The sequence below is a fragment of the Pithys albifrons genome, chromosome 7, assembly GCF_047495875.1.
Source record: "Pithys albifrons albifrons isolate INPA30051 chromosome 7, PitAlb_v1, whole genome shotgun sequence".
NCBI classification, from domain to species: domain Eukaryota; kingdom Metazoa; phylum Chordata; class Aves; order Passeriformes; family Thamnophilidae; genus Pithys; species Pithys albifrons.
This window is the reverse complement of record NC_092464.1, coordinates 29,314,950-29,341,369: the sequence shown is the minus strand read 5'-3', so window position 1 is coordinate 29,341,369 and position 26,420 is coordinate 29,314,950. Positions and strand designations below refer to the sequence as shown.

Genomic DNA, 26,420 nt, shown 5'->3' with positions numbered 1-26,420 from the left:
TCACTTATCAGTCCTGTTGAGGTAAACTGTATTGTTCCTGAAGGAAACTTGCTATAGCTGCCCTGGCAGTAAGGATGGACCTCAGAAGAAGCTCTCCTGCCTTTCAGGAGGAAACAGAGAGAGTTGGGTGGTTTGGTTCAGAAGCTGGATGTATTTCCGTGGGCTGAAGTTCAAAGCTGATACCAGTGTTGTTGATTGGTTCTGTAGGACTGATGTAATATTTTTTTCCCCATAGTTTCTGAAAACTCATCTTTCCTTGCATTGAGGACTGTGTGAGGTGGAATGAGATGATTTGAATCGTGAGGTTGGCATTTAGGGGCTATGCCTCTATGTTTGTTTTTTTTTCCTCCACTGCATATTCTTCCTTTTCTCTCCTCAGCCTGGCTTCTGCAGAGCAGCTGAGGATTTCAGTGGCATGGTAATTCCAGGATATCTGTTTTGTTAGCATTGTTGGCTGAATGCTAGGTAATTAGATTTGTAAAGTTTTTAATAAAGCTTTGCTTCCTAGTTTGGGTATGTGGTCTGGTAGGAATTCCAACAGAACACTTAAACTTTCAAATCCTGAAAGGAAAATGTTATAAAAAGGAGACTGGAATTCTAAGACTTACTATAGTCAGAGGACGAAGATTTTTTTATAATTCTTTTTGTAAAAAAATGAATGGTTTACTAATGTAGTATTTCTAAACTCTCTAATTTGTAAGGCCTACTTTGTGTCTGGGTGAGAGGGCTTGCCTAAGTGAATCTTGCTTGAGTGTATACTAGGAAAATGTATGCAGAGATCTGACTTTTCCAGAATAGGTCAAACTCAGAGGATTGCTGGAAAGCTCACTGCCTGACATCCTATGTGTCTTAACTGTGTGCTGTATTGTGTTTTTCAAAATTATTTCTGCATGAACATGTCAAAACACTGTGTGTGTCTGTTTAGACCTGCTGATCTTTTTTTGCCTGCCAGCATGCACATTTAATTAATGTAATAGTTAAACATTCTGTTTTTCCTATGTGATAGTATTATCCTTGTTACTACTTTTTCTTCATGTACTTAGGTTTCTCACTGCATGACCTTCCTAGAGTACTTAAAGAGCACTAAAATAAAGTATAAAGGAATGCATTTATATTAAACTGTACTGGAAAAGATTATATAAATTAATATTTTCTTCTACAGAAGTTAGGATATTTGTATAGTGTATAGGTGGTCTTCCAGTGTTTACGTTAACAAATGGTACACATCATAGAAAACAAATATGCATTGATGGCTTGTGTCCTCAGCATCTGCATACGGTGCTTGATTTCTTATAGCTACAATATTATCTATATAGAATGGGAAGATACCACTGTAAATAGTTTAATTGTGAAAAACTAAAGGATGCAGGTATTTTTCCTTATTTAGGACTCTGTTGCAGCAGAACTTAACAGGACACTGAAAAAAGAAAGCCCCTATAAAGTTCCTTTTGTCGAGATCTTCCTAATTATGTTTTTGTATATTCCTGCACTGCACACACAGGTGGTCTACAGGACCTGGCTACAGTCCAAAGACCTGCTAGCTACCCTCAGGGAACTGCCTACCTCCCTGTTCCTGTTCCCAGATACATTTGTCAAATTAGCTGCCTTACATCCCCCACAGCCCTCTCTTTCAAAGGACAGAAATTGCATTTAGAGAGTTTTCCAACATAAAAATGTAGCCCTAAGTTCTGTCGTATATTCCATGATAACTCTTGTCTTACACACAAACTACATCTTTCCCATGAGCTACTGTACCCATATTAACTTTTTCCATTGCTGTCATCTCATTCAGGTCACATACCTTTTCTTGCAACACTGCTTCTAAACAGTAGAGGCTAATTGTCTGGTAAAAGGGAAAGAATATCAGAATTTAGATCTGAAGCTGGAGAAAAGAAATTCAATGGAGAAACATCTGTTTTCACTGGCCAAATACTATGTGTACAATGAGCTTTATAGGCAGTGGTCAGCTAAAGGTATTGCATATGAATAGATTAAACCCATTAGAGCACACAACAGTTATTACCTTGTGTGCTGGTTTCAAGGTAAACCGGTAGGAGAAATGAACCCATCTCAAGAGAGATTACAAGTCAGAGTTACGGTTTACTAAAAAGATTACAATAAATACAATGATACAAGAAAAACTGGTTTTAGCCCACACAAAACAGATGTATAATCCAAAACTCTGGGGCATGGACAGTAAGGTGTCTGTCAGCCCCTGTGCCAAGCGCCATGTTGCCCCCCTGAGTGCAAAGTAAAAGGAAAGGAAAGCCTGTTGGTGAGGATGATGGTCACAGTCTGGTCAAGAGGGGCAGTCGCAATCCTGTTGAGGTTCCTGTCCTCCTCTCGATCCAACTAGTGGTACCAGAAGTCCCCAAACCCCAAGATTATACATGCTCAGGTTTGGGTGGGAATGCCCAGTATCTCCCCCAGGGCAGGGAGTTTCACAATGGGTGATTTACATTGTGAATCATGGGGTATTTATGGAATCTTTGATGGCCCATTAGCAGACATGACCCCTCAGCCTGGGTGTGAAGGTGCTAATGACTCCCTGGAGGGGAATTATCACAGCTGAGTCATTGGTGTGAAGACAGAAATACTCCCTTGTCTCACAGAGTTCTTTAACGCCCAGCTTGTAGCCTGAGGTGTCAGGTGTGCCCTGGGCAGCTGCTGCAAATGATCCATTGCTAACAGTCCATCAGAAATGACATAGAGGGTGTCAAATACACAGTTTTGGTGACACCCACAAAGTCATAAACTGGTCCCAGCCCCTGTAACTAGGACACCTTGCTAGTTATAGTAATTCTAATGGCAAACTGCTTATCAAATGCTCATATTAAATAATTAAGATAATCTCAAACTGAACAGCCTTCAGCAGTGATATTTTGCAGAGAATGAAGCTAAATGTAGTTAAGGAAGCAAATAGTAAAACTGGAGGAAATTGTGGTAGAAAATTTTGATTATATTAAATCACTTATGCAAATATAAAAAAAAATCAGTAAAATCTAATTAGTAGTCAAGAATATAAGAAATATATACCTATTTGAAGAAATAAAACTGTCTTCAATATAATCTAATCAACTGCCAGAAATGAAACATCTCTAATTTGATTAAAATGGCCCTGTTGACCCTAAGAGATTGAGGTTCCCAAGACAGAATGCTGGTTTTTCTTACTGAATATCACTTTTAGCTTTGTAGTTGCTGCCCTTTTTCTGGGTCTGATGTTGATTCACTGATATTTGAGGCCTAATGTGCCTTGCACTTGGCCAACATTATCCACTTTAATGTTGCTTTTTGCAGTCCCAATTTCCATGCTCCTATTAGTTTTTGTTATTTAGTCAATCAATATTTTCAGTTCTTAACAACTTATTACTATATTTTATTCTAACTTGAGGAGATGAAAAGCATAGGAATCTCTTCTGGTACAAATTTTTAACAGACAAAGCAGTTTTTATTGTATTTAGGTAGCCTTACTTGCTCATAGTATAGTCCATGCATTTACCATTCACCAGGAAGGGCCTGAGAGCAGTGAAAACATTCTCTGTGACTAAGGGGTCTTCCTGCATGACTTTCTTAAAAAAAAAAAAAAAAAAAAAAGGTGTTGTCTACTTAGATTAGTGTGAAGTTTTTTTATGCTACCCATGTCTTCCTCCTTAGCACTCTTTCCATTACTGTGTTAATCTCTTCTGGTCTGAATTTTTTCTTTGCTCTTTTTGTAATTTGATCCTTATAAATGCTACCTTGCTAGGTATATGAAGAGGTTCCACTTGCAGTCTAAAATTAGCTTTCCAATCTAAATTTGTCTTCTAGGCAACCTCTGTAATCAATAAAAGATAAATACCACAAGAAGGCAATTCATCACATTTAAGATTATGTTGAAACTGGAGGGATTAATTGCTGTTTGGGCCACCTGTCTCTTTCTGATGATTAAAGGGAGTGCTTGAGATGACAATTTTGAATGACATTCAGATGGCTAAAATTACATGAAAAGTAGCCTACCTGTTGTTCCCAGAGTGGTATTGGTAAAGCATAGTTTTCCTAAGCTCTGTCCTACAGAGGCAGAAAGTGCATTAAATTGGGATGAGAAGGCACCCACAGTTTCTTTTTTTGTTGTTTGTTTGTTTTTCTCTGAAGCGATATGTAATCGTTCCAACAGTTATATTTGATTTTTTATTAGTGATAATCAATGCTGTGACGTTCAAACCCCTATTATTTTGGTGGAAGCATTAATATTTGTACAGCTCTAATGTGCTCTCACCAAACTGCAGAATCCATTTCATTTTTGTCGTGGAGAGTTATAAGTTTCAGAGCATTTCTGACACGGCCACAAAATGTTGTAGTACAGCATAATTGGGTACAAACCCAGTTAATGTCAATAAAATTTTAAAATCATAAGGAACAAAGTTAACGGATAGATATTATCTACTATTGCAGTGGTTGTTACTAAATCAGAAACATCCCTACACAATGTGTCCAGATGCATTTGATCATGAACAATTGATAATTTTTGATTAGCAAACCTACACAAAAGCATTTGCAATTAAAAAAAATTGGAAATACATATGAAACTATTTCTGGACAAATACTGTATGGAAAGATTTTGAGCAAGAATGTGTATGAGAAAATATTTATTGGTTACAATTATTTTCATAGGAAGACATATTTATTCTTCTGTTTGATCTTTTAACAGTGTTGTAATGTGCCACTGAACCGACGCATTTGGAACAGTTTATAGCACCAAAATCTTCATCCACATAGATTGATGCCATTTCTACACTTGCCAAACACTGTGAACTGAAGCTACAAATCTTTATGGAGTTTACATCACCCGAGTCAAAGGGAATATCCTTCTGATATATAACAAGGACCCTTACTGCCAATATGACGAGCCAGGAGAAGTGGGTTAACCTTAGCCCTGGAGAATTCTCTCAGCTTCAAAAATATGCAGAATGTAAGTAATTTTTAAAATATTTTGGTTTATGGCTAATTAAAAATTAGGAGTATTTTGAATGCAGAATATAAAACTGTTATTGATGTCATTCACTCTCAAGTAAGAAGTTAAATTATGGTTTGTGTTTATTTTTTAATCTGAAAGATTACAAGGAACATTTTTTCTGCAAATTTAATTTCCAGTATGATACCATGTAGACTGACTACAAGTTATATCACTGTATTTGGAGAACATATTTTTAAGGCTTTGGCTTAATTTGCCTCAATTTGTCATAAAAAATGAGTAGGCCACTAGGCTGGGGTTGTAGTTAAAAAGGAGGCTTGCTCAGTCATGGAGAAAGCATAGAGATTCCAGGAGAAACACATCTAAGTGTCCAACATGAATATATTTCTAATACTGTAAGCAATGCAAAGGAGTGTCCTGTTAAAGAGCAAGAAACAAAAATCTCTCTAAGCTGAAGCATACAGTTCTTTAGGTTATTACTCAGGCAAAACTTCCTTTCAGTTGCTTGAGCTGATTAAATGGCTCAGAATAATATGCTTGGAAAGCAGATGCTGGACATGAAAGACAGATTTAGGAGATGGTTAATGAAGCCTGGTAAGAACAGAAGTGAAAAGGTTGAAGAATATTTAGGAAGTTCTCCTGTATAATAGGGAATCTAAATTTCTGTTTTTAAAAATGGAGAACATCTTACGATTCATGAATGTTATTGATTTATTACTAAGGGAAACATATGCTTATAAGCTAAAAGGAAGATGGGTGATTGTGTTCAGGTTTTTGTGCCTAAGACATCGTAGCATATCCTTAATAGTATTTAAGTGTAGTAATCTAACAGAATAATTAGAAAATGATAATTAGAATTAATAATGGATCGAATAGTACATTCCACTGGAATGTGATTGAGATTCATAATATTTTCTTGTTATCAAGTTAAACCATGAATTATACTTTATAAAATGCAATGTCACTGAATAACAACAACAACAAAAACCATCAGGTAGAAATATTTAAGTTACATTTTCTGAAACAAGTGTATTTGAGTTTCACAGTTTAGCATAGCAGTTTCTGTACAGTTCAAAATATTCTATTCCTTAAAGTGTTTCCTCCTCATGTCAAATTCTCATCTCAAAGGATAAGCTATAGAATTGAAGGAAATTTGCATCATATACTGCTTTAAATTTTCGATGATGTTACCGAGCAAAGAGCTATTTTGTTTCTCATTTCATAGTGAAATATAAAACATTGTATTTTCTAGTATTTAATTGGTTGGAAGTTTCTATTTAAAAGAAGGCTTTAAAAATCAATTGTGAGTCTGAGAAATTAAATTATCCATAGTTTTTAGTCATTCTTTTATTTGTATGTGACACATAGAAACAATAAATAAGGGAAACAAGGTTGAATTACATGGAGCTTTGAAAGAGTACATCAAAATTTTATATTGATGATCCAACAAAGGCCCTCAAACAATCAAAAAAAAAAAGGCATTGCTCATTTTGGCCAACATGGGACTTGATGTACCATGGGTCTCCATCAGGATGGAGGGCTGATCCCTGTGGCAGAAGGTAACACTGTAGGGAGGTTTGACTTTGTGGCAGTTGCCTGCAAACAAGAGCTGGGGATGAGGCCCCAGCCTTGCCCTGTGCGGAACACTGGATTTCACTGGAGGACTTTGGAATAGAGCAGTGATTTGTTTTCTGCTCACCTGCTGTTATGTGAGGTTGTCATTTGCTTTGCCTTTCATTGAGTTTGGTGTAGAAGCTTTACTTTGTGAATCTTACCTAAATTACAACATTTTAACTATGGAAATTTTTAACATATACATTTTCTTAAATTCAAAAATATTTATAAACCCTGTTTTAGTTAGAATCAGATGTGAGTACTGGAACAGGGAGTATAGTCTACCAAAAACCTATCAAGGCTGGATATCAGTGGCTTGTGCCATACTCTTCTTGGCACAGGGTCACATCTACTTAATGAGATCACTGGAAATCAGAATTTATTTCATACACCTGTAGTGGGTTGACTTTTCCTAGATGCCAGTTGCCCACCAATCTGCTCTATCACTCCTTACTCTCTTCCCATATTCCAGCATGGAGTCCCTTCCATGGGAGACAGTCCACAAACTTCTCCAATGTGGGCCCTTACCATGGGCTGTAGTTCTTTATGAACTGTTCTAGCTTTTGTCCCTTCCACAGGTTGCAGTCCCTCAAGAGCAGGCTGCTCCTGTGTGTTTCCTCTGTGGGGTAACAATTCCCACCAGCAAACCTGCTCCAGTAAGGGCTTCTCTCTCTCTATGGTTCCACAGGTCTTGGCAAGAGCCTGCTCCAGTGCAGACTTCCCATAGGGTCAGAGTCTCCTTCAAGCATCTACCTGCTCTGGTGTGAGGACTTTCATGGGCTGGAAGTGGGTATATGCTCCACTGTGGACCTCCACAGGGAACACCCTACCTCACCATGGACTGCATCACAGACTGGGGGGAATGTCTGCTCTGTTGGCTGAGCGTCTCCTTCACTGACCTTGGGGTCTGAAGGGTTTCTTCTCTCATTCCTTTCTGCCTGCTGCTACACAACAGCTCCACTGCCCTGCCTCACACCATCTTGCTTGTGTTATTCCAGAGGCAGGGCACACTTGTAGGAGTGAGGGAGTTTGAGGTTGAAGCTCAGTTTGAAACCATATCCTTTATCTTTCCCCTATCCAGAAGACAAGTCTCTCTCACTTCTGCCTATTTTATGAAGAAAACTTGCTGCCAGACTTTGCTGAAATCAGTCCCATCTGCAAGTGTTACAGTCTCTGAGAACAGAGGAATGGGTTCACCCAGGTTTTAGTAAACAAATTTAGTGCCTCTTCCTGGCTTTATGCTGAAACAGAACTCAGGAGGCACCTTGATGAGCTGCTTCTCTTCAGCATCAAGTGATTTCAGTCTTGTAAAGAAATTTGCAAACTGTACTGAGATACAGACTGCACAGATAATAAGCTTAAAGTACATCCAAAGCAGAGAATTATATGTGCACAACTGCAGCTGATTGAGTGTGGATCTTATGGATCCAACTGTCTTGGGCGTAAAGGTCTGAATTTAGCTTAAATCCCTTTTTTAGTCACCAGAGTAGGTGTATGGATCTTTCACTGTATAAAGCCCATTAAACTACTCACGTGCTCTGAGAGGGACATATCCTTTCCACTTTCTAACTGAAAGACACTTTGCTCTAGTTCAGTATAGTTCTGCTTTTGATTGATCTTCTCTGAGCTTGATGATAGCCTGTCTGTTCTGGCAAGTACGGTTGAACAAGGCCTGCTCCCTAGCCCTTGGTATCACTTTAGAGAAATTCTTACCACATCTTGTTTGCCTTTTTTCTTCCTCAAGTATTTATAGTGTGGTTTGCTGCTCTATTCAGCTGTATTGTTTACTGAACACTAACCCTGAATGTAAAATTTCTTTCTTGAATACATACTAGCTTTTCTCAATTTCTGTAAATGTAACTGGACAGCAAAGGAGAATGAGTTTTCCACCAGTTGTTCCTAATCACAAAGCTTTTCCCTCTAAGCAACACTTAGAACTTCATAGGAAGTGAGTACCTTTCAGTAAATTAATCTAAGAAGTACTTGTAATTTTGTCTTACTGAATTATTTTTGAGCTCAATTCAAGGCAGTCTTATACTTTCAATTTAAGCCCTTTCTTCATCTGCCTTCCATAATTAAATACTTTTGGGCTTCAGTGAATTTTTTGGAACAATTTAAATATTACTAAAGAAAATATTTCTGAAGTTCAAGTAACATATTCCTAATGCTTGGCTCTTTGCAGTTGAGATGCATATATATGGTTTTAGAAGAATATTTATTTCCAAAGACAGTTCCTCTGTGTCCTTCTTACCAGTCAAATTAAAAATCTCCTCTCTTGTCTTGTTCCAAAAAAGGAATAGTAGAAAATATTTTGAATTAGATCTTTGCCTGGTTTAAAATTGCCTCATTAGAATTTGTGAAAAGTAAAACAACCGAGATAACTGGTGTACTTATTGTAGAATCGTGATAATAATGACAACAACAATAATGTAGCCTACACCGAATCCTGAAAATTTTGGGAAAATATATGCACTTAAGAGAAGAAAATTCCTTTTTTTTTTTACCTCCCTTAGATTTCATGATCAATACTAGTTGTGGGAAAGAAAAGATGTAGGGATTTTTCTGCATAAAAATGGCCCTGCATAGGGTAAGGTATTTACAGGACTCTTCAGGCAGAAACAGTTTCTTCTAAATTCGATAGTACTAAGTATATATTTGTAAGACATATGACGAATTTTTATGGCTGTTGTAGTCCAAATTATATGTTAAGGGAAATTTAAAGTATCCTGCTCCAAAAGCAAGTGAAGAAATATTGAAGTGATTGGAAACAGTTAAAGCAAGACTATTTCATGAGTCAGCTAGGCAGGAAAAAAAAAGCGGAAAAAAAAAGAAAAAAAAAGAAGTTCTGCCTTTCCCTCAGAAGGCGGGGAAAAAGACCTCTGAGCTCTGGCAGCATGTGCTCTCTGGGGAAATAGCTTGGTTTTGTGTTGTCCTTTTGAGTTTGTCAACAAAATGTGCCCTGAGGAAAAAGCCTGAAAAAACCTTTTTGCAAAACTTTTGGCAGTGATTTTTTCCCAGGCTGGTGGAGGAGAACTTGGGCAGTCTGTCACAGCCTGAAGATAGAAATAGATGCTGGAGTGCTACTGAAATGACTGTGAGAACAGAAACAGCATCAGCAGCTGCAGTGTCTTTTGATGTAACATCAATAGCTACTGCAAGAACTAAACTGTAACAATTTTATAGGGGAGCAGGAAGGAGGAACTTGTGAAAAGATCACTGAAGAAAAGTCAGCAGAATTTTGGTTCAAAATTAAGTTGCCAGAAACTCCTGAAGGGTTTTTTTCCTGTGGTACTCACAGACGGAAAATATTTTCTTTTACAATGGGTATAAATGATAACCTGGGGAGAAGTTCATATATGTGACAGCTGGTCACCAGCAGTTATGGGTCATTACACAATCCCTCAGAGTGTCCCAGGCTTCTAGTGCCACATGGAAGTGTCCTAATTCTGATGAGGGAATGGACCTCATCAAATACAGATTGCCAAAACCAGCTGTTTTTTACTGTGTGGAAAGTGGTGAGAGAAAATTATTGGTGATTACTGAGAATAATTTTACCCCGATATTGTATTTTAGGATTATGGTGTTTCTGCTGCTGTTGGTAAAAGTGGAGAAAATGAGGTTCTGAAAAAGTTTTGTCAGAACCAGTCAGATGGGCTGAAAGGTGGAGTCTGGCAGCAGTGCCTGTACCATATCCTGTGTGCTTGGGAGGACTTCATGGAGAGGAATACTGGGTCTAGTGCGAGATCCACTCTTCATGTGGAAGGTCTGTTGGAGTTGGAGTGGCCAGAAAAAGGGACCAGTTGATAAGTTGTGAAGTCTGAATCCTTATTTTGAGTCTATGACTGGGAACTAAAAACCTGACTAAGATAGAGTCTCACACAAGGTTTTGGTGGGCCACTTGCTTTAGTTCTCCTGAGAGGTGAACTATGAACTATACTTATAACACTGTAATTTTTTCTTCACATCTGTGAATTTAAATCACTTGTGCACATTCCTGTGTTGTACCAAGTTAGAGAAAATGTGATAGAAATGTTATATATGTTTAGGGGTGTTGTAGTTTGGGATTATTATGTAAATTCTCTCCCCTGCCACTTAACTGCCCAGGCCAGCGGTTAACAAAAGAAGTAGTTAACTGTGATCGCTGGGGTGGGGGCAGGTTTGTCTCTTTTGGTTTTTTTTGGATATTCTCCTCAGTCTTGGCTCGGCGGAACGGGGGAGTGGGGGCTCCAAGGAGGCAGGCTGCCCTGCTGGTTACTGCTGGGGTTTTCCCTGGCTGTCTTGCCGCTGCCTACTTCGGATTACTTTTTCCTGCCGTGCTGCTACCTGCCTTGGATTTGCTGCTGGTTGCTCGTACCTGTCTGCTTCTTGGACGGGGAACACAGGGGAAAGAGACTGAGTCCATCTGAAAGCCCACTGCTCGTCTGTTTCGCTGGAGAGGGACTGAAACTCACTCTGCAGCCAGCCGAGCTGTGACAAGGACACTTAAGTATAACCTTTTCTCCCGGAGGAAAACCTGCTGGGTTTTGTTGTTGTTGTTTTTTTTTTTTTTCCTCTTATGGTGTTGGGGAAGTGGGTTGCACTAGTCTGTTTACATATATATATATATATATATAGCAGTTATCCTTCTTGTATTAAAATTCCTTTTCTTAAATTTGATAAAGAGTGGTGTGATTATTGAGGAGGAGGCCCCTCCCCTGCTTGTGGGTAAAACATTTTGGTTTTTCCCCTCAAACCGAGACATTTCTTGGCGCCCAACGTGTGGGGCTTGTAAACAAAGAAGGATAACTGCTATTTTGTGGCACCATGTGGGTCTTGAGCTTAGAGTTCATCAGGACCATCCTGTATAATATATTGGCTTTTTGTTGGTACAAATTCATGCCAAAAGGAGCGGCAGGTTTAAGTCTTATCAACAAATCAATGAGCAAAACTCAAATAGCCGCAATTATTATTGAGTTCTTACTCTGGATTTATGGTGCCATGAATTCGATGCCTTTGGATGTCATGTGGGTGGTGCTCTCCAGGCTGTTTTCCTGCCGCAACCTAAGCTGCTACCTCTGGGGATTCAGTGATAATAGTACGGACCCTTGGGAAGGAACAAAGGGGAATCTCTTCTCCCAACCCTTTGTCCATTCCCCATTCAAGTCTGCTACAACAGCTTTTGAGATGTTTAAATTCTCCCTGGATGCCAGAGATATCTTGCTCTTTATGGTTTTTCTGCAGGGTTGTATCCCTGCAGCTTACAGAATGTTTGAAGGTAGGGCCAGGGTTTTTCCAGAATGCATTCAGAAACCTAGCCCAGTGAAGGGGGAAAAGCGAGAGAATAAAACCCCTGATGCCACAGTGAAGGGAGAAAAGGATGAGGCTAAACCAGGAGGACAGGCCAAGCCTATGGAAGTTGCCCCTATTCAGAAAAGGAAATATAAGACCAAATTAGACCATCCAGCAGACGATGAGGGGGCTGCTGCACCTCCACAGCAAGCAGACCCAGAGCCTGAGATTATCACTGAGTCATTGTCATTTGATAATCTCCGTAGTTTGCGGAAAGACATTGCTCGACACCCGGGTGAGCCCATCCTGACTTGGTTGATCCGAGTTTGGGACCTTATGGGTGAAACCTTACAACTGGATGGTGCTGAAGCCAGGTTTTTGGGGGCTCTGGCCCAGGACGTGGCTATTGAACAGGTGTTAGTGAGGGAATCAAAGCCCCTTTCACTCTGGGCACGACTTCTAACGAGTGTAAGAGAGAAGTTTGTTTATAGAGAAATCCTGCAGGAACATCATATTAGGAAGACTTGGAAGACGATGGAAGAAGGAATTTTACGTCTGAGGGAGATGGCAATGATGGACGTGCTTTTTGGAAGAGGTGGGCAAGCCAATAATGACCCTGACAAGGTCAGATGCACACCACATATGTGGTGGGACCTTTCACGCTCGGGGCCAGCTGAATACACCGATTTCCTGGCATCCATGTATAGGGAAGAGAACCATGAAACAGTGGGTCCAGTAGCAAATAAGCTCCGGATATATGAAAGCATGACCCACAGCCCAATGCAGGCCCGTATTTCTGCTGTAGAGACATTGGTTGAGAGTCTCAAGACGCTGCCTGCAGAGGTAAAAGCGATCAGAGAGGAAATTAGGGAAAGTCTCCAAGTGGCACCAGTGCGAATGAGAACCTCTGAAGTCAGAGCCAGACGCCCCCCAGCCAGAGGAAGTGGACAGACCTCACGAACTGAGATGTGGTACTTCCTGGCCAAACATGGAGAAGACATGGGACGGTGGGATGGGAAACCCACCCGTGCCCTTGCAGCCCGAGTACAAGAACTGAAGGAGAATGGAAGAAGGTCAGTGAGAGTAAGTGCAGTCCCAGTTTCCCACGGGCAAGAATCTGACCCACAGGAGGGCACCTCCCAGGTGTACTCATCGAGAAAAGGTTCTGACCGCTATGACCAGGATCAGTGTTAGAGGGGCCCTGCCTCTAGCCAGGTAGAGGCACGGGACAACCGTGTCTATTGGACTGTGTGGATTCGATGGCCTGGTACATCAGACCCACAAAAGTATAAGGCTTTGGTTGATACTGGCGCTCAATGCACATTAATGCCATCAGGACATGTGGGCTCAGAAACTATTTCTATTTCTGGGGTGACAGGGGGATCTCAAGAGTTGACTGTGCTAGAAGCTGAAGTGAGCTTGACAGGGAGAGATTGGCAGAAACACCCCATTGTGACTGGTCCAGCCGCCCCATGTATCCTGGGCATTGACTACCTCAGGAATGGATATTTTAAGGACCCAAAGGGGCATAGATGGGCTTTTGGAATAGCCACTGTACAGACAGAAGGGATTGAACAATTGAACTCATTGCCAGGTCTCTCAGAAAGTCCTTCTGCTGTTGGACTGTTGAAAGTTGAGGAACAGCAAGTGCCAATTGCCACCACGACAGTGCACCGTCGGCAATACCGAACGAACCGTGATGCTGTGATCCCCATCCATAAGATGATCCGTGAACTGGAGAGCCAAGGGGTGGTCAGCAAAACCCACTCACCCTTCAACAGCCCCATCTGGCCTGTGCATAAGTCTGATGGAGAATGGAGATTGACTGTGGACTATCGTGGCTTGAATGAAGTTACCCCACCGCTGAGTGCCGCTGTGCCGGACATGCTGGAGCTCCAGTATGAACTGGAGTCCAGGGCAGCAAAGTGGTATGCCACTATTGACATTGCTAATGCGTTCTTCTCCATTCCTCTGGCACCAGAGTGCAGGCCACAGTTTGCTTTCACCTGGAGGGGCGTGCAGTACACCTGGAACCGACTACCCCAGGGGTGGAAACACAGTCCCACCATCTGTCATGGACTGATCCAGACTGCACTGGAGAAGGGTGAGGCTCCAGAACACCTGCAATACATTGATGACATCATTGTGTGGGGGGACACAGCAGAAGAGGTTTTTCAGAAAGGAGAGAAAATCATCCAGATCCTTTTGGGAGCTGGCTTTGCCATCAAACGGAGTAAGGTTAAGGGACCAGCCCAAGAGATCCAGTTCCTGGGAGTGAAGTGGCAGGATGGACGCCGTCAGATTCCAACAGAAGTCATCAATAAGATCACAGCAATGTCTCCACCTACCAGCAAAAAGGAAACACAAGCCTTCCTGGGTGCCATAGGGTTCTGGAGGATGCATATCCCAGCATACAGTCAGATCGTAAGCCCTCTCTACTTGGTAACCCGTAAGAAGAATGATTTCCACTGGGGCCCTGAGCAGCAACAAGCCTTTGACCAGATTAAGCATGAGATTGCTCAGGCTGTAGCCCTTGGACCAGTCAGGACAGGACCAGACGTACAGAACATGCTCTACTCCGCCGCCGGGAATAATGGCCTGTCTTGGAGCCTTTGGCAGAAGGTGCCTGGTGAGACTCGAGGCCGACCACTTGGATTCTGGAGCCGAGGCTACAGAGGATCTGAAGCCAACTATACCCCCACAGAGAAAGAGATCCTAGCCGCCTATGAAGGAGTCCAAGCCGCCTCAGAGGTGATTGGCACAGAAGCACAGCTGTTTCTGGCACCTCGACTACCAGTGCTGAAGTGGATGTTGTCAGGACAGGCTGCCTCTACACATCACGCCACTGATGCTACCTGGAGCAAGTGGATTGCCCTGATTACGCAGCGCGCCCGTATAGGAAAATCAAATCGCCCTGGGATCCTGGAAATCATCACAAACTGGCCTGAAGGTGAAAATTTTGGTCTAGCAGATGAAGAGGAAGAGCAGGTGACACGTGCGGAAGAAGCTCCACCATACAATCAATTGCCTAAAGAGGAAATACGCTACGCCCTCTTCACCGATGGCTCCTGTCGCATTGTAGGGACTAATCGCAAATGGAAAGCAGCTGTATGGAGTCCCACACGACAAGTTGCAGAAGCTACTGAAGGAGAAGGTGGGTCGAGTCAGTTTGCAGAGCTTAAAGCCGTGCAGTTGGCCCTGGACATTGCTGAACGAGAGAAATGGCCAAAGCTTTACCTCTACACCGACTCATGGATGGTGGCCAATGCTCTCTGGGGATGGTTAGACCGATGGAAGAAAACCAATTGGAAACGCAGAGGGAAACCCATCTGGGCTGCCGATATATGGCAAGATATTGCCACCCGAGTAGAGAAGCTGATTGTGAGAGTCCGCCACGTAGACGCACACGTGCCCAAAAATCGGGCCAATGAGGAACATCTCAACAACCAACAGGCAGACCGAGCTGCGCAAGTGAAAGTATCACAGACAGATCTGGACTGGCAGCACAAGGGAGAGCTGTTCTTGGCTCGATGGGCCCATGATGCCTCGGGCCATCAGGGCAGAGATGCCACTTATAAATGGGCACGAGACCGAGGGGTGGATTTAACCATGGACATTATCTCTCAGGTTATCCACGACTGTGAGACATGTGCTGCCATTAAGCAGGCTAAGAGAGTGAAGCCCCTGTGGTATGGTGGACGCTGGGATAAGTATAAGTACGGGGAGGCCTGGCAGGTTGACTACATCACACTGCCACAGACCCGCCAAGGCAAGCGCTATGTGCTCACCATGGTGGAAGCAACCACAGGGTGGCTGGAGACACACCCAGTGCCTCACGCCACTGCTCGGAACACCATCCTAGGCCTGGAAAAACAAGTGCTGTGGCGACATGGCACCCCAGAACGAATTGAGTCAGATAATGGAACTCATTTCAAAAACAGCTTAGTTGCTACCTGGGCGAGAGAACATGGCATTGAGTGGGTGTATCATATCCCCTACCATGCACCAGCTGCCGGGAAAGTTGAGCGGTGTAATGGACTGTTGAAAACCACTTTGAAGGCGTTGGGTGGAGGGACTTTCAAACACTGGGATCAACACTTAGCAAAGGCTACATGGCTAGTCAACACTAGAGGCTCTGTCAATCGAGCCGGCCCTGCCCAATCAGAACCCCTTCACACTGTAGATGGAGACAAAGTCCCTGTAATACACCTGAGAGGTATGCTAGGGAAAACAGTCTGGATCAACCCTGCCTCAGGCAAAGGCAAACCCATTCGTGGGGTTGTCTTTGCTCAAGGATCTGGTTCCACCTGGTGGGTGATGCAGGAAGATGGAGAGACACGATGTGTACCTCAAGGGGAACTTATCTCTGGGTAAACGACTCATATTACTGTATTTGTAAACACTTAATTATTTGAAAGAAAATTTAAGTTTAATGTAGAGTATCGGCATGGAAGAGAATTTAGGGGTGGATAATGTTGTAGTTTGGGATTATTATGTAAATTCTCTCCCCTGCCACTTAACTGCCCAGGCCAGCGGTTAACAAAAGAAGTAGTTAACTGTGATCGCTGGGGTGGGGGCAGGTTTGTCTCTTTTGGTTTTTTTTGGATATTCTCCTCAGTCTTGGCTCGGCGGAACGGGGGAGTGGGGGCTCCAAGGAGGCAGGCTGCCCTGCTGGTTACTGCTGGGGTTTTCCCTGGCTGTCTTGCCGCTGCCTACTTCGGATTACTTTTTCCTGCCGTGCTGCTACCTGCCTTGGATTTGCTGCTGGTCGCTCGTACCTGTCTGCTTCTTGGACGGGGAACACAGGGGAAAGAGACTGAGTCCATCTGAAAGCCCACTGCTCGTCTGTTTCGCTGGAGAGGGACTGAAACTCACTCTGCAGCCAGCCGAGCTGTGACAAGGACACTTAAGTATAACCTTTTCTCCCGGAGGAAAACCTGCTGGGTTTTGTTGTTGTTGTTTTTTTTTTTTTTCCTCTTATGGTGTTGGGGAAGTGGGTTGCACTAGTCTGTTTACATATATATATATATATATATATATAGCAGTTATCCTTCTTGTATTAAAATTCCTTTTCTTAAATTTGATAAAGAGTGGTGTGATTATTGAGGAGGAGGCCCCTCCCCTGCTTGTGGGTAAAACATTTTGGTTTTTCCCCTCAAACCGAGACAAGGGGCTAATCAGATTTACTCTTAAAAAACCTGAACTATGTTCAAAGGAAGGGTGTTACATACAGTCTGTACTAATGAGGATATTAGATCTGACTTTTTGACTAGTGTTAGACTGAAATCCAGGATACAGAGATACAAAGTTGTGGGTTTAGTTGTCATTTAACCAGCCATAGTTGAGTCTTGGCCTCTGAAGATTGTATCATAGATGAAGTTGTTGTGGGAGATTGACAACTGGGCACCAATATCAGCTGCAGAAGTATTAGTGGATTTCTTTCCTCAATCTAATGAGGATTTCTGTGCTAGATCTTGAAAAGAATGTAAGATAGGAATGATGAGCCAAGCATTTCTGATGAAAAAAGCTGATAAATATGTTGATATTCTAATATGAAGCATTCTTTTAGGAACTATTGTATTTCATAGAATCTTATTTGAATTGTATGTAGTAATGGTGAAAAGTGAAGTCACAAGGTGACTTTTGGAGTATTTTATTACAGTGTTATGTTCATGTCTTAGCTAATTATAGGGATCCTCCCCTGTGTTCTGACTGCAAGAAACTTTATAGGTCAGCTGCCAGGAGACAGGTTTTAAGAGCAGAAAATAGTGAATTTATATTTGTTTGTTACTATCAGCTAGCAGAATTGGGACAAATCTGCTGTTTATAAGATCCCACAGAATCACAGAATTGTGAAGGTTGGAAAAAGACCCTATTCCTCTGCAGAACAGAAGATTCGCTCTGAAATATCTGACTTATTAAGGAGTTCTGATATAAAGAAATTATAGTCAGCAAAATGCAAGACTACTGTTGCTGCTGTGTACTGTTGACTGGAGGCTGCTAAAAGAGGTCATATTTAATAACATTAAGAGTTTTAGTCTATTTGTTAAAAGCACAGAAGGCAATAGCCCTTTAGAGTAAACTTGTAATTCAAAATTTTTGAAGATGTTGACAAATTTGTCCAGTGTTGGATCAGTTCAATTCAGCTGTTTTTCAGCTTCAATTCTATCTTGAAGAGCTGCCCCAGGTTCCTGAATAATTTGTTGTCAGGGTCAAAAATATTATGGCTCAGAAAATGATAACTTTCATTTAGGAGTAACAAAAGTATTATGAAGCAAATTGTCTCTGTTGTGCTAACATTCTTTATTTGTCCACTTTAGGAGAGTTAGTAGAAGTGCCAAAATTTTGTACCTATTTAGATCTCATATGGAAGAAATGTTAGAGGAATTGGAAAAGGGAAAAAAAATAATTCAGCCTGGTCAATAGTACCGGGTTGCATTGATCCCAGAATCCGGAGAGGAAATAAGACTGTCATTAGTACAAACTCATCATTTGACCATAGAGAGGCACTGGAAATGCTTGCTGTATGAGGTGGAGGACACTGTCTCATCATCAAGAGCACATTGCATGGAATTGTTTCCAGGTGGCTTTCGAATATCTCCGGTGGGAGAGACTCCACAGCCTCTCTGGGCAATCTGTGTCAGTGTGTGGTCATCTGTATAGTAAAGAAGCTCTTCCTCATATTTAGGTGGAACTCCTCAGTTAGGTGTATCACTTTTTGCCATTGCCTCTTGTTCTATTGCTTGGTATCACTAAGAAGAGCCTGGCTTCATCCTCCTGATACCTTTCCTTCAGATACTTAGAGACATTGATAAGGTTCCCCGTCAGTCATCTCTTCTTGAGGTTGAACAGGCCCAGTTCTCTCAGTCTTTGCTAGTAAGAGAGATGTTCTCAAGTTTCTGTGGCTGAGGGGTTCCTGGTGTGCGGTAGCTGGTAGGTGATCTTCGAATTCTGAAAGTCAAATGATATCATGTCACCTTACTTTCTTTTTCCTTGGTCAGAAATAATTATTTCTTTCTAGAGTTAAAGCTGTGCAGGTACATGCTGACAATCATTAACACCTGGTGTTGCAGCATCAGCTGTTAACTGGGGTTGAACATACATTGTGGCTGTTACAAATCTGGCATATGGTCATCAAATTACTGAATGTGTATTTATATGCTGTAAAATGTATAAACATTGATTATGCCTTTTGTTATATTTCCTGTGTTTCTATGTATCTTCCATATTTCTTTTCCTTTATTGTTTGGCTGTTTCTATGGACATTTGCATGTAAACAGTAAAAAGCTTTTGTTTCTTAAGAGATCATCTGTTCCTGTTGCTTATTCTTATTACAAAGATTTTGGGGATAATTCAGTTAGTTGCTGTGGAAATGAGCCTGATGTCACAAACAGAGAATTACAGTTTACCAAGCCTTGAAGAAACAAAATGAAGGCAGAATGACTTAATTGGGAAGCCATGTGACTGTAGCAGAATCTCAGCTGCCATTAAAAGTATGTATTTTTAGTCCTTGTGTTTCTATACAGAATTGGAAAGTGTAATTCAAATAGTGACAATCCATGACTCATGAGGCAAACTGCAAAAAACATGCTTCTGAGAGAAAGGATGATCCTACTTTTCTTTTATGGGATTCAAACTCAGTGAACCAGTACCCTATGGTAGGTCCCCTCAGCCCCTTCATATCCCTGAAGAGAGAAGGGCAAAGGTGCTTCTTCAGGTCATCCACTGAAAAAATATACTTTGCTATTAACATCACTGCTTACACTGTTCTGCCTCTCCTGGGCTTTTGAAGAAGGAGCCAAAGCTGCCTTCCTTGTTCCTCATGAGAACAGAAAATAGGTTGCTCTTGATGGCTTAAATCAAGAATCAGAGGTCTCTGTTTGAAAAAGAGTGGACTTAGGGCTGCCTGATAGTGTCAGAAGGCCTCCTTCCTTCTGTCATTAGTTGGAGTTGAAGGGCACTGGTTTGCATTCCTCTCCATTGTTTTCTGCCAATTAAAAGAAGCAAAAAACTAAAATGTGATTATAGTTACATATGTTTTCGTTCTGGTTTTACGTGCTAAAAATACATGGCTTTTTTTGTGGCTCTTGAAGATTTTTAGTGGATGCTATGAAGTGTCACTGCATAGTTTTGTTGGCTGCATTGCAAAATCTAATACCTTCTTGAGGGCGTTACTTCTTGCTAAATTTATCTTTAGAACTATCAGATTTTGTATGGGTCATAATTTTATTAAAACTACTATAGAATATGGAGAAAAGAACTTGTGATTAAATTCCAGTATAACCATTTTCTTGTATAGATTCTGAAAATATAAATTTCTGATTTTATTTTAGAAATAAAAAGTTACAAATAATTTGAGTTTTTGCAGGTGACCCTGCCTTGGCAAGAGGGTTAGACTAGATGATCTCCAGAGGTCCCTTCCGCTCTGTTATTGAGATTCTCAAAGGAATTGTAGCAGTAATTATGGTGCTAATGAGTTTGCTTTGGAGAATGTATTTCCTAGAATTAGCTGGCCCAGTAATAGATTTTTTTTTCATGAAGGCATACGGAGTAGCTCTAAGATGCTTTATTAACTGTTGCTTCTTTGTTGTTGTTTTTGGTTTTGTTTGTTGTTTGTTTTTTTTTATTAGAGGGCTATTTCTACTTTTAATATGATATTTATGTTTGAAATTTACTGCAGAGACGAGACATACTCTGTCATCCATACCTGTATCAAAATAAAGACCGTGGCTATCATTAGAGACAACTGCTTTGGACGAAAGCATAGGCTGTGTATTGTTTAAGAGCCTGTATATTGTAGCAGTTTAAATGAATAGAAGGAAACTGAAAATTTTAGATGTTTATGAGAGGATGATGGGAAGAGGATTTATATACTAAGTACATGTCTGAGTTCTTTATTGAACAGGGGCACTTCAGTACTGGATAGGTTTTAAGAGTTGGAGAAATGACTGAAATTTTACTAGACGTGATGAAAGAAGATTGAAGAGTTCAAAGTGATTGACAACATAAGTATATTACTCTGGTTTTGAACTAAGGTTTACAAATAGATGATGACTGTACCATTTTAGCAGCAAAAATATAGGAGAGTCAGAGTTCCTGGGGTAAAAAATATGAAAATCCTGAAAGAGAAAACATATTAAAATAAGTGAAAATTAAGCCATGAGAAAACAAAACGAAACAAATGGCTTCAAATGTAGGTGGAGTCTATGAACTTTTGTTAGATCAAAATTCATAGACCGATCCTATTTTTACAACCTATGTGTAGTGCTACGAGTGATTTAAGGAAACACAGAACAGATGTTAGAAATATGTTATTAGGACAAAATCAAATTTGGCTTTTAGAGAGCACGAACAGCAGACATGAACCACAATAGAACTCAGTACCTAAAGGTTAAGTTTAGGAAATTCTGATTTGACATTTGGTGTTTAGTTATGAATAAAAAACAATTGTGAGATTGATAGAAATGGCCTGTAGCAAAAAGAAAAGAATTCACATAGGACCTTAGTGTCTAGCCAAATTTTATCATGTAACAATGATTTAAATTATTTTATGCTATTTTGTCTTCTGTAGAGAGTCCTCTAGAAGTTTTTCTGTAAATTCTTTATTATTAAAATCTGTGAAGATAGACACAAGCTCTACTATTTTTGATTCCAAAGAGTTGCTTCCAACTCAGCATATTCTGCAGTTCTGTGATACTTATTTAACTAATTTTGTTTTAGGTAAGTCCAGGAAAATACTCAAACTGGAATTTGTAAAAAGCCACTTACAGTCCCTTTGAAGGTGCTCTTATTCTAGAATAAATCAGAAAGGTTATTCATTCAGAATACTTTAGTAGATAAGGAGTTGGTTAATTAGGAATTAGCTAATACGTAGAAGGGTATTGATTGATTTCATATTCGTTTTAAGCATAGAACCATATTTTTATATTTTCAGATACAATAACCCTTGTCACATTGCTTGTCAAGTCCAAGCTCATTGTTTTATCTATGGTTTAACACGTGATACCTTCAAAGAAGGCCATGCTGTCTCCGAACAGTATATGATATCATGATCCATATATGATTTAAATGATCTGTACTTTAAGACAATGCTGGGTGTTTATGGGATCCACAGAAAGAAGGTTAAGTTGTCCCAAATGGTAAAAAAGCACATTCTGAAGTATTTCCCGGTGCAACTATGTGTTTAAATTAGAACATGCACTGAAGTTTTTCTGGGTCAGGTTTCAGAGGTTGCGCTTCCTTCCAATAGTGTTCTAGAAATGTAATGACTGACTGTGAGGACTACTAAACTGCTCTTCAGGTTACAAACTCTTCAAAACAGACTCTATTCTTAAGGTAAATACTTTGCAGCTCTGCGTAGACATTGGATCTTAAAGTTATCCAATCTCGTATTTTTAAAAGTAACCTGATTAAACCTAAGTTTACTTTGAATTTCATGGTTTCCTAACGTTAACATATTTTAGAAGAACCCGAGTTTCTTTTTTTTTTTCACCTGTTCTAACTTTTTCAATCCCATTTTGTTATCTATCCACAAAATCTGTGTGGAATCATTGACTTTTGATACCTTTTCCTCTCCCAAATCCCTATCAAAACAAAACAAAGGAAAAGCTCCCAAAGAAATCCAGTCATCTCTACAGCTTAGTATCCTGTCCCTGGGAGGCATGTACCTCAAAAGTTTGGTAAGGGTTCCAGGCAAAAATATGTTTATCTTTATTCAGGGTCTATCTGACATAAAAAGCAATACTAAATTTTGCATAATTATTCACAATGGGTTACAATCACATCTCCATTTAATTATTTTAATGGAAACTAGCAATATGGTCTCTGTACTAATGAAAGTCTTTGGCTTGAAACTGAGTCAGATCTCATTAAGTGTTGTGTTCTATCTAGTGAATAAAGCTTCATAAGCTGCTCTAAATAACTTGGCTTAATCAATAAGGAATGTATCATGTTGCTACATATTTAGAATCATAGAATCGATTGGGTTGAAAAAGACCTCCAAGATCATCAAGTCCAACCCTTGGTCCAACTCTAGTTCATTTACTAGATCATGGCACTCAGCGCCATGTCCAATCTGTGTTTAAAAATCTCTAGGGATGGTGAATCCACCACCTCTCTGGGCAGCCCATTCCAATGCCTGATTACTCTCTCTGTAAAGAATGTTTTTCTGATATCCAACTTAAATTTCCCCTGGCAGAGCTTAAGCCCATGCCCCCTTGTCCTATTGCTGAGTGCCTGGGAGAAGAGACCAGCCCCCACCTGGCTAGAACTTCCCTTCAGGTAGTTCTAGACAGTGATGAGGTCACCTCTGAGCCTCCTCTTCTCCAGGCTAAACAACCCCAGCTCCCTCAGCCTCTCCCCATAGGGCTTGTGCTCCAGTCCCTTCACCAGCCTTGTTGCTCTTCTCTGGACTCGCTCCAGCACATCAATATCCTTTCTGAACTGAGGGGCCCAGAACTGAACACAGTACTCATCTAAATCATCAATAAAGATGTTAAACAAGACTGGACCCAACACAGACCCCTGGGGAACACCACTGGTGACTGGCCGCCAGCTGGATGCAGCTCCGTTCACCAGCACTCTCTGGGCCCGACCCTCCAGCCAGCTCTTAATCCAGGAGAGGGTACACTTGTCCAGGCCATGGGCTACCAGCTTTTCCAGGAGTATATTATGGGAGACAGTGTCAAAGGCCTTGCTGAAGTCCAGATAGACCACATCCACAGCCTTCCCCTCATCCACCAGGCGGGTCACCTGATTGTAAAAAGAGATCAGGTTGGTCAGACAGGACCTGCCCCTCCTAAACCCATGCTGGCTGGGTCTAATCCCTTGTCCACCCTGAAGGTGCTGTGTGATTGCACTCAGGATGAACTGCTCCATAACCCTGCCAGGCACGGAGGTCAGGCTGACAGGCCTGGAATTGCCAGGGTCCTGCTTGCAGCCCTTTTTGTGGATTGGGGTGACATTGGCCAACCTCCAATCATCTGGGACCTCCCAAGAGAGCCAGGACTGTTGGAAGATGATGGAGAGTGGTTTGGCAAGCTCTTCTGCCAGCTCCTTCATCACCCTGGGATGGATCTTGTCTGGTCCCATAGACTTGTTAGGATCCAGCTGGCTCAGTAAGTCAGTAACTATATCCTCCTGGAATACAGGAGGGCTATTCAGCTCCCTCTCCCTGTCTACCAGCTCCAGAGGCCAGTTGTCTTGAGGGCCACCTGTCTTACTGGTGAAAACTGAGGTAAAGTAGGTGTTAAGTACCTCAGCCTTCTCCTCATCTTCCTTAACTATATTTCCCTCCAAGTCCAACAGAGAATGGAGGTTTTCCCTGCCCCTCCTTTTGTTATTAATGTATTTATAAAAGGACTTTTTGTTATCCCTAACTGAAATAGCCAAATTTACTTCAATTCCACTTTTCTTTCCCTAATTTTTTTCCTGCATGATCTAGCTCTATCTGTAAATTCTTCGTAAGTAGCCAGCCCTTTTTTCCATAGTCTGTAAACTTTCTTTTTATCCCTGATTTCTTTCAGAATCTTCCTATTTAACCAAGCTGGCCATCTTCCCCTCTGGCTGGCCTTTCGGCACACTGGTATAGCCTGTTGTATTAAACTTGCCAGTTGATGTGTACTTCTGGTTTTATCTTTAAAAATGTTATTTAAGGTAAGAAATTACATACCTTTCTTCAATAGGAATGGCCACCTGATAGGTTGTATGTACAGAAAGTTATTCTATCCCATGCAGAAGTAATTTGTCGTGTCCTATTTTTCCCCCTCAGGAGTTTGACACTCAGAAGTATGCAAGAGCTCTTTTCATACAGATTTGCGCTTCATACTGCCAGAAAAGTTGTGTTCTCTTGCTACTGAGTGCTACATATATAGTGCCAAAGAATAGTATGTGTATGGTTCAGAGGTGATGATTAAGGCCAACTGTTAGGGTTTTCAATTGTGATCGGTCCTGTATTTAGCATCAGGTGAGTTTCTATAAGTTCTTCTCTTATTTAGACCACTGATACATCCCTACAAATTTGTCTCTAGAAGCATTCTAGGTTTTTTTATACCAAGCTTCTTGTAGACCTCATACTCTTGCCACTATCTTTCAAAAACAAACAATGATAATAAGAAAAAAAAAACCCTCAACACATACCATAGCTGTCAAATAGTTTTAGCTTGGAAGTGTTTATCATCTGCTTTGTTTTAAACATTGTGAAGCATCTCTGGGGATTTGGTTTCTGCCTTGTTTCACTATGTGCCTGTGTTCAGTCTTTTCATAAGCAGTGTCTCAATGCCCTATTCTGTTTTTTTTAAGTGGATTCTACCTCATTTTCTTTCTCCTTTTGTGAAAGCATTGAAAATGCTTCCCATTGCTCCTACCTCTTCAGTTATTACAAACCAATAATAATTGTTGTGCAAAAATGAAACAGATGGAAGAAATGGGAAACATTTTCATCCCTTTCACAAAGAAGGAGAACACAGTCCTTTATAATAGCAGATTTTTATTATTTTCACTATATATTTTTTCATAATTAGTTTTCAGTGGTAATAGTTACACAAAATATTAGTCTTGTCCTGATCTTTTGTGAAACAACACTTCACACAAAGACATTCCGACTTTTATTGATACAGACTTTTAATTTAGTGTAAGTAATAGTTTTCCGTATAATTCTGGAAAAAATATTTTCTTTGCATAGATATTATAGAGTTGTGTGTTTTCTCTCCCATTTTATATATTTAGTCTCAGATAAAAGTCTAGCAGCTTATGCATAACTTCAGTGACTAATGGAGCTCTGTAAAATTTGCCAGAAATTGGCCAGCCCTTGCCAAATGACCACGAGGAGATTGCTGTCAGATCTGAGATTTTTTAAACTGCTTTTTTGGTTGGCATCCAGCTGCATTTTGACATTTTATGCAGTAATGCTGTTGAACTAGTAATTCTAATAGTCATTTTAAAGGAATGTAGAATATTCTGCTGTGTTTCCACTTGCAGGTCTGGAAGTTCAAATGGCATGTTAAAACTTCCATGCGTTCTTTAGCAGTCTGTTTTTGGAGCTTTGAAAAAACTTAAATCAATTTTAAATCTTCCTGACCATGTTTTTTTTTTTTATTTTAGCACTTGCAGTTTGCACAAGGTATGCATCAGTGTTTTCTATGAAAGTAATTCATTATCAGCATTTGTTCTGAAAAGACTATTCCATTTCAATTTATCAGGCTTTTTCTATTTTTAACCATAGTCAGAAGATAATAGATTTTCAAAATTACATTAATCATTTGTCTTAAAAAAAAATGCAGATCAAGTATAAACATGGAAAGAGTGAAGGAGGAAAATAAGGTCTTTTTTTATAAGTTACTTTGATTAAAGGAATGCTAGTACGTAATCATCAGATAAAAAAAGATAAATAGTTGAGGCACAGGTGAAAAAAGCAGTAGCAATTAAGATCAGAGAAATTTTGGATAAAATGGAATGAAAATAAAAGAAAGTTTAATGGGAAGCACGGTAGTAAGCATGAAATGATCAAGCGTTTATGTGAGCGTTAGAATAAAGAGAGAAACTACAGCAGTGGAAAGTGAGTTATAGAGTGGAGGAATTCCATTGTGTT

The 26,420-nt window shown here is 40.5% G+C and overlaps 1 protein-coding gene across 9 annotated transcripts in view; it reads left to right on the top strand.

The window, feature by feature from the left end:
- The window catches only part of DGKB (diacylglycerol kinase beta), a 337,930-nt gene that overhangs the window by 26,256 nt on the left and 285,254 nt on the right, over positions 1-26,420 (top strand). For all 9 annotated transcript variants that reach the window (XM_071560835.1, XM_071560833.1, XM_071560829.1 and 6 more), the window contains exon 2: positions 4,688-4,948. In XM_071560835.1, the coding sequence (XP_071416936.1) occupies positions 4,879-4,948 (70 nt within the window). In that variant the 5' untranslated portion in view covers positions 4,688-4,878. The remainder of the gene's footprint in view (positions 1-4,687; positions 4,949-26,420) is intronic.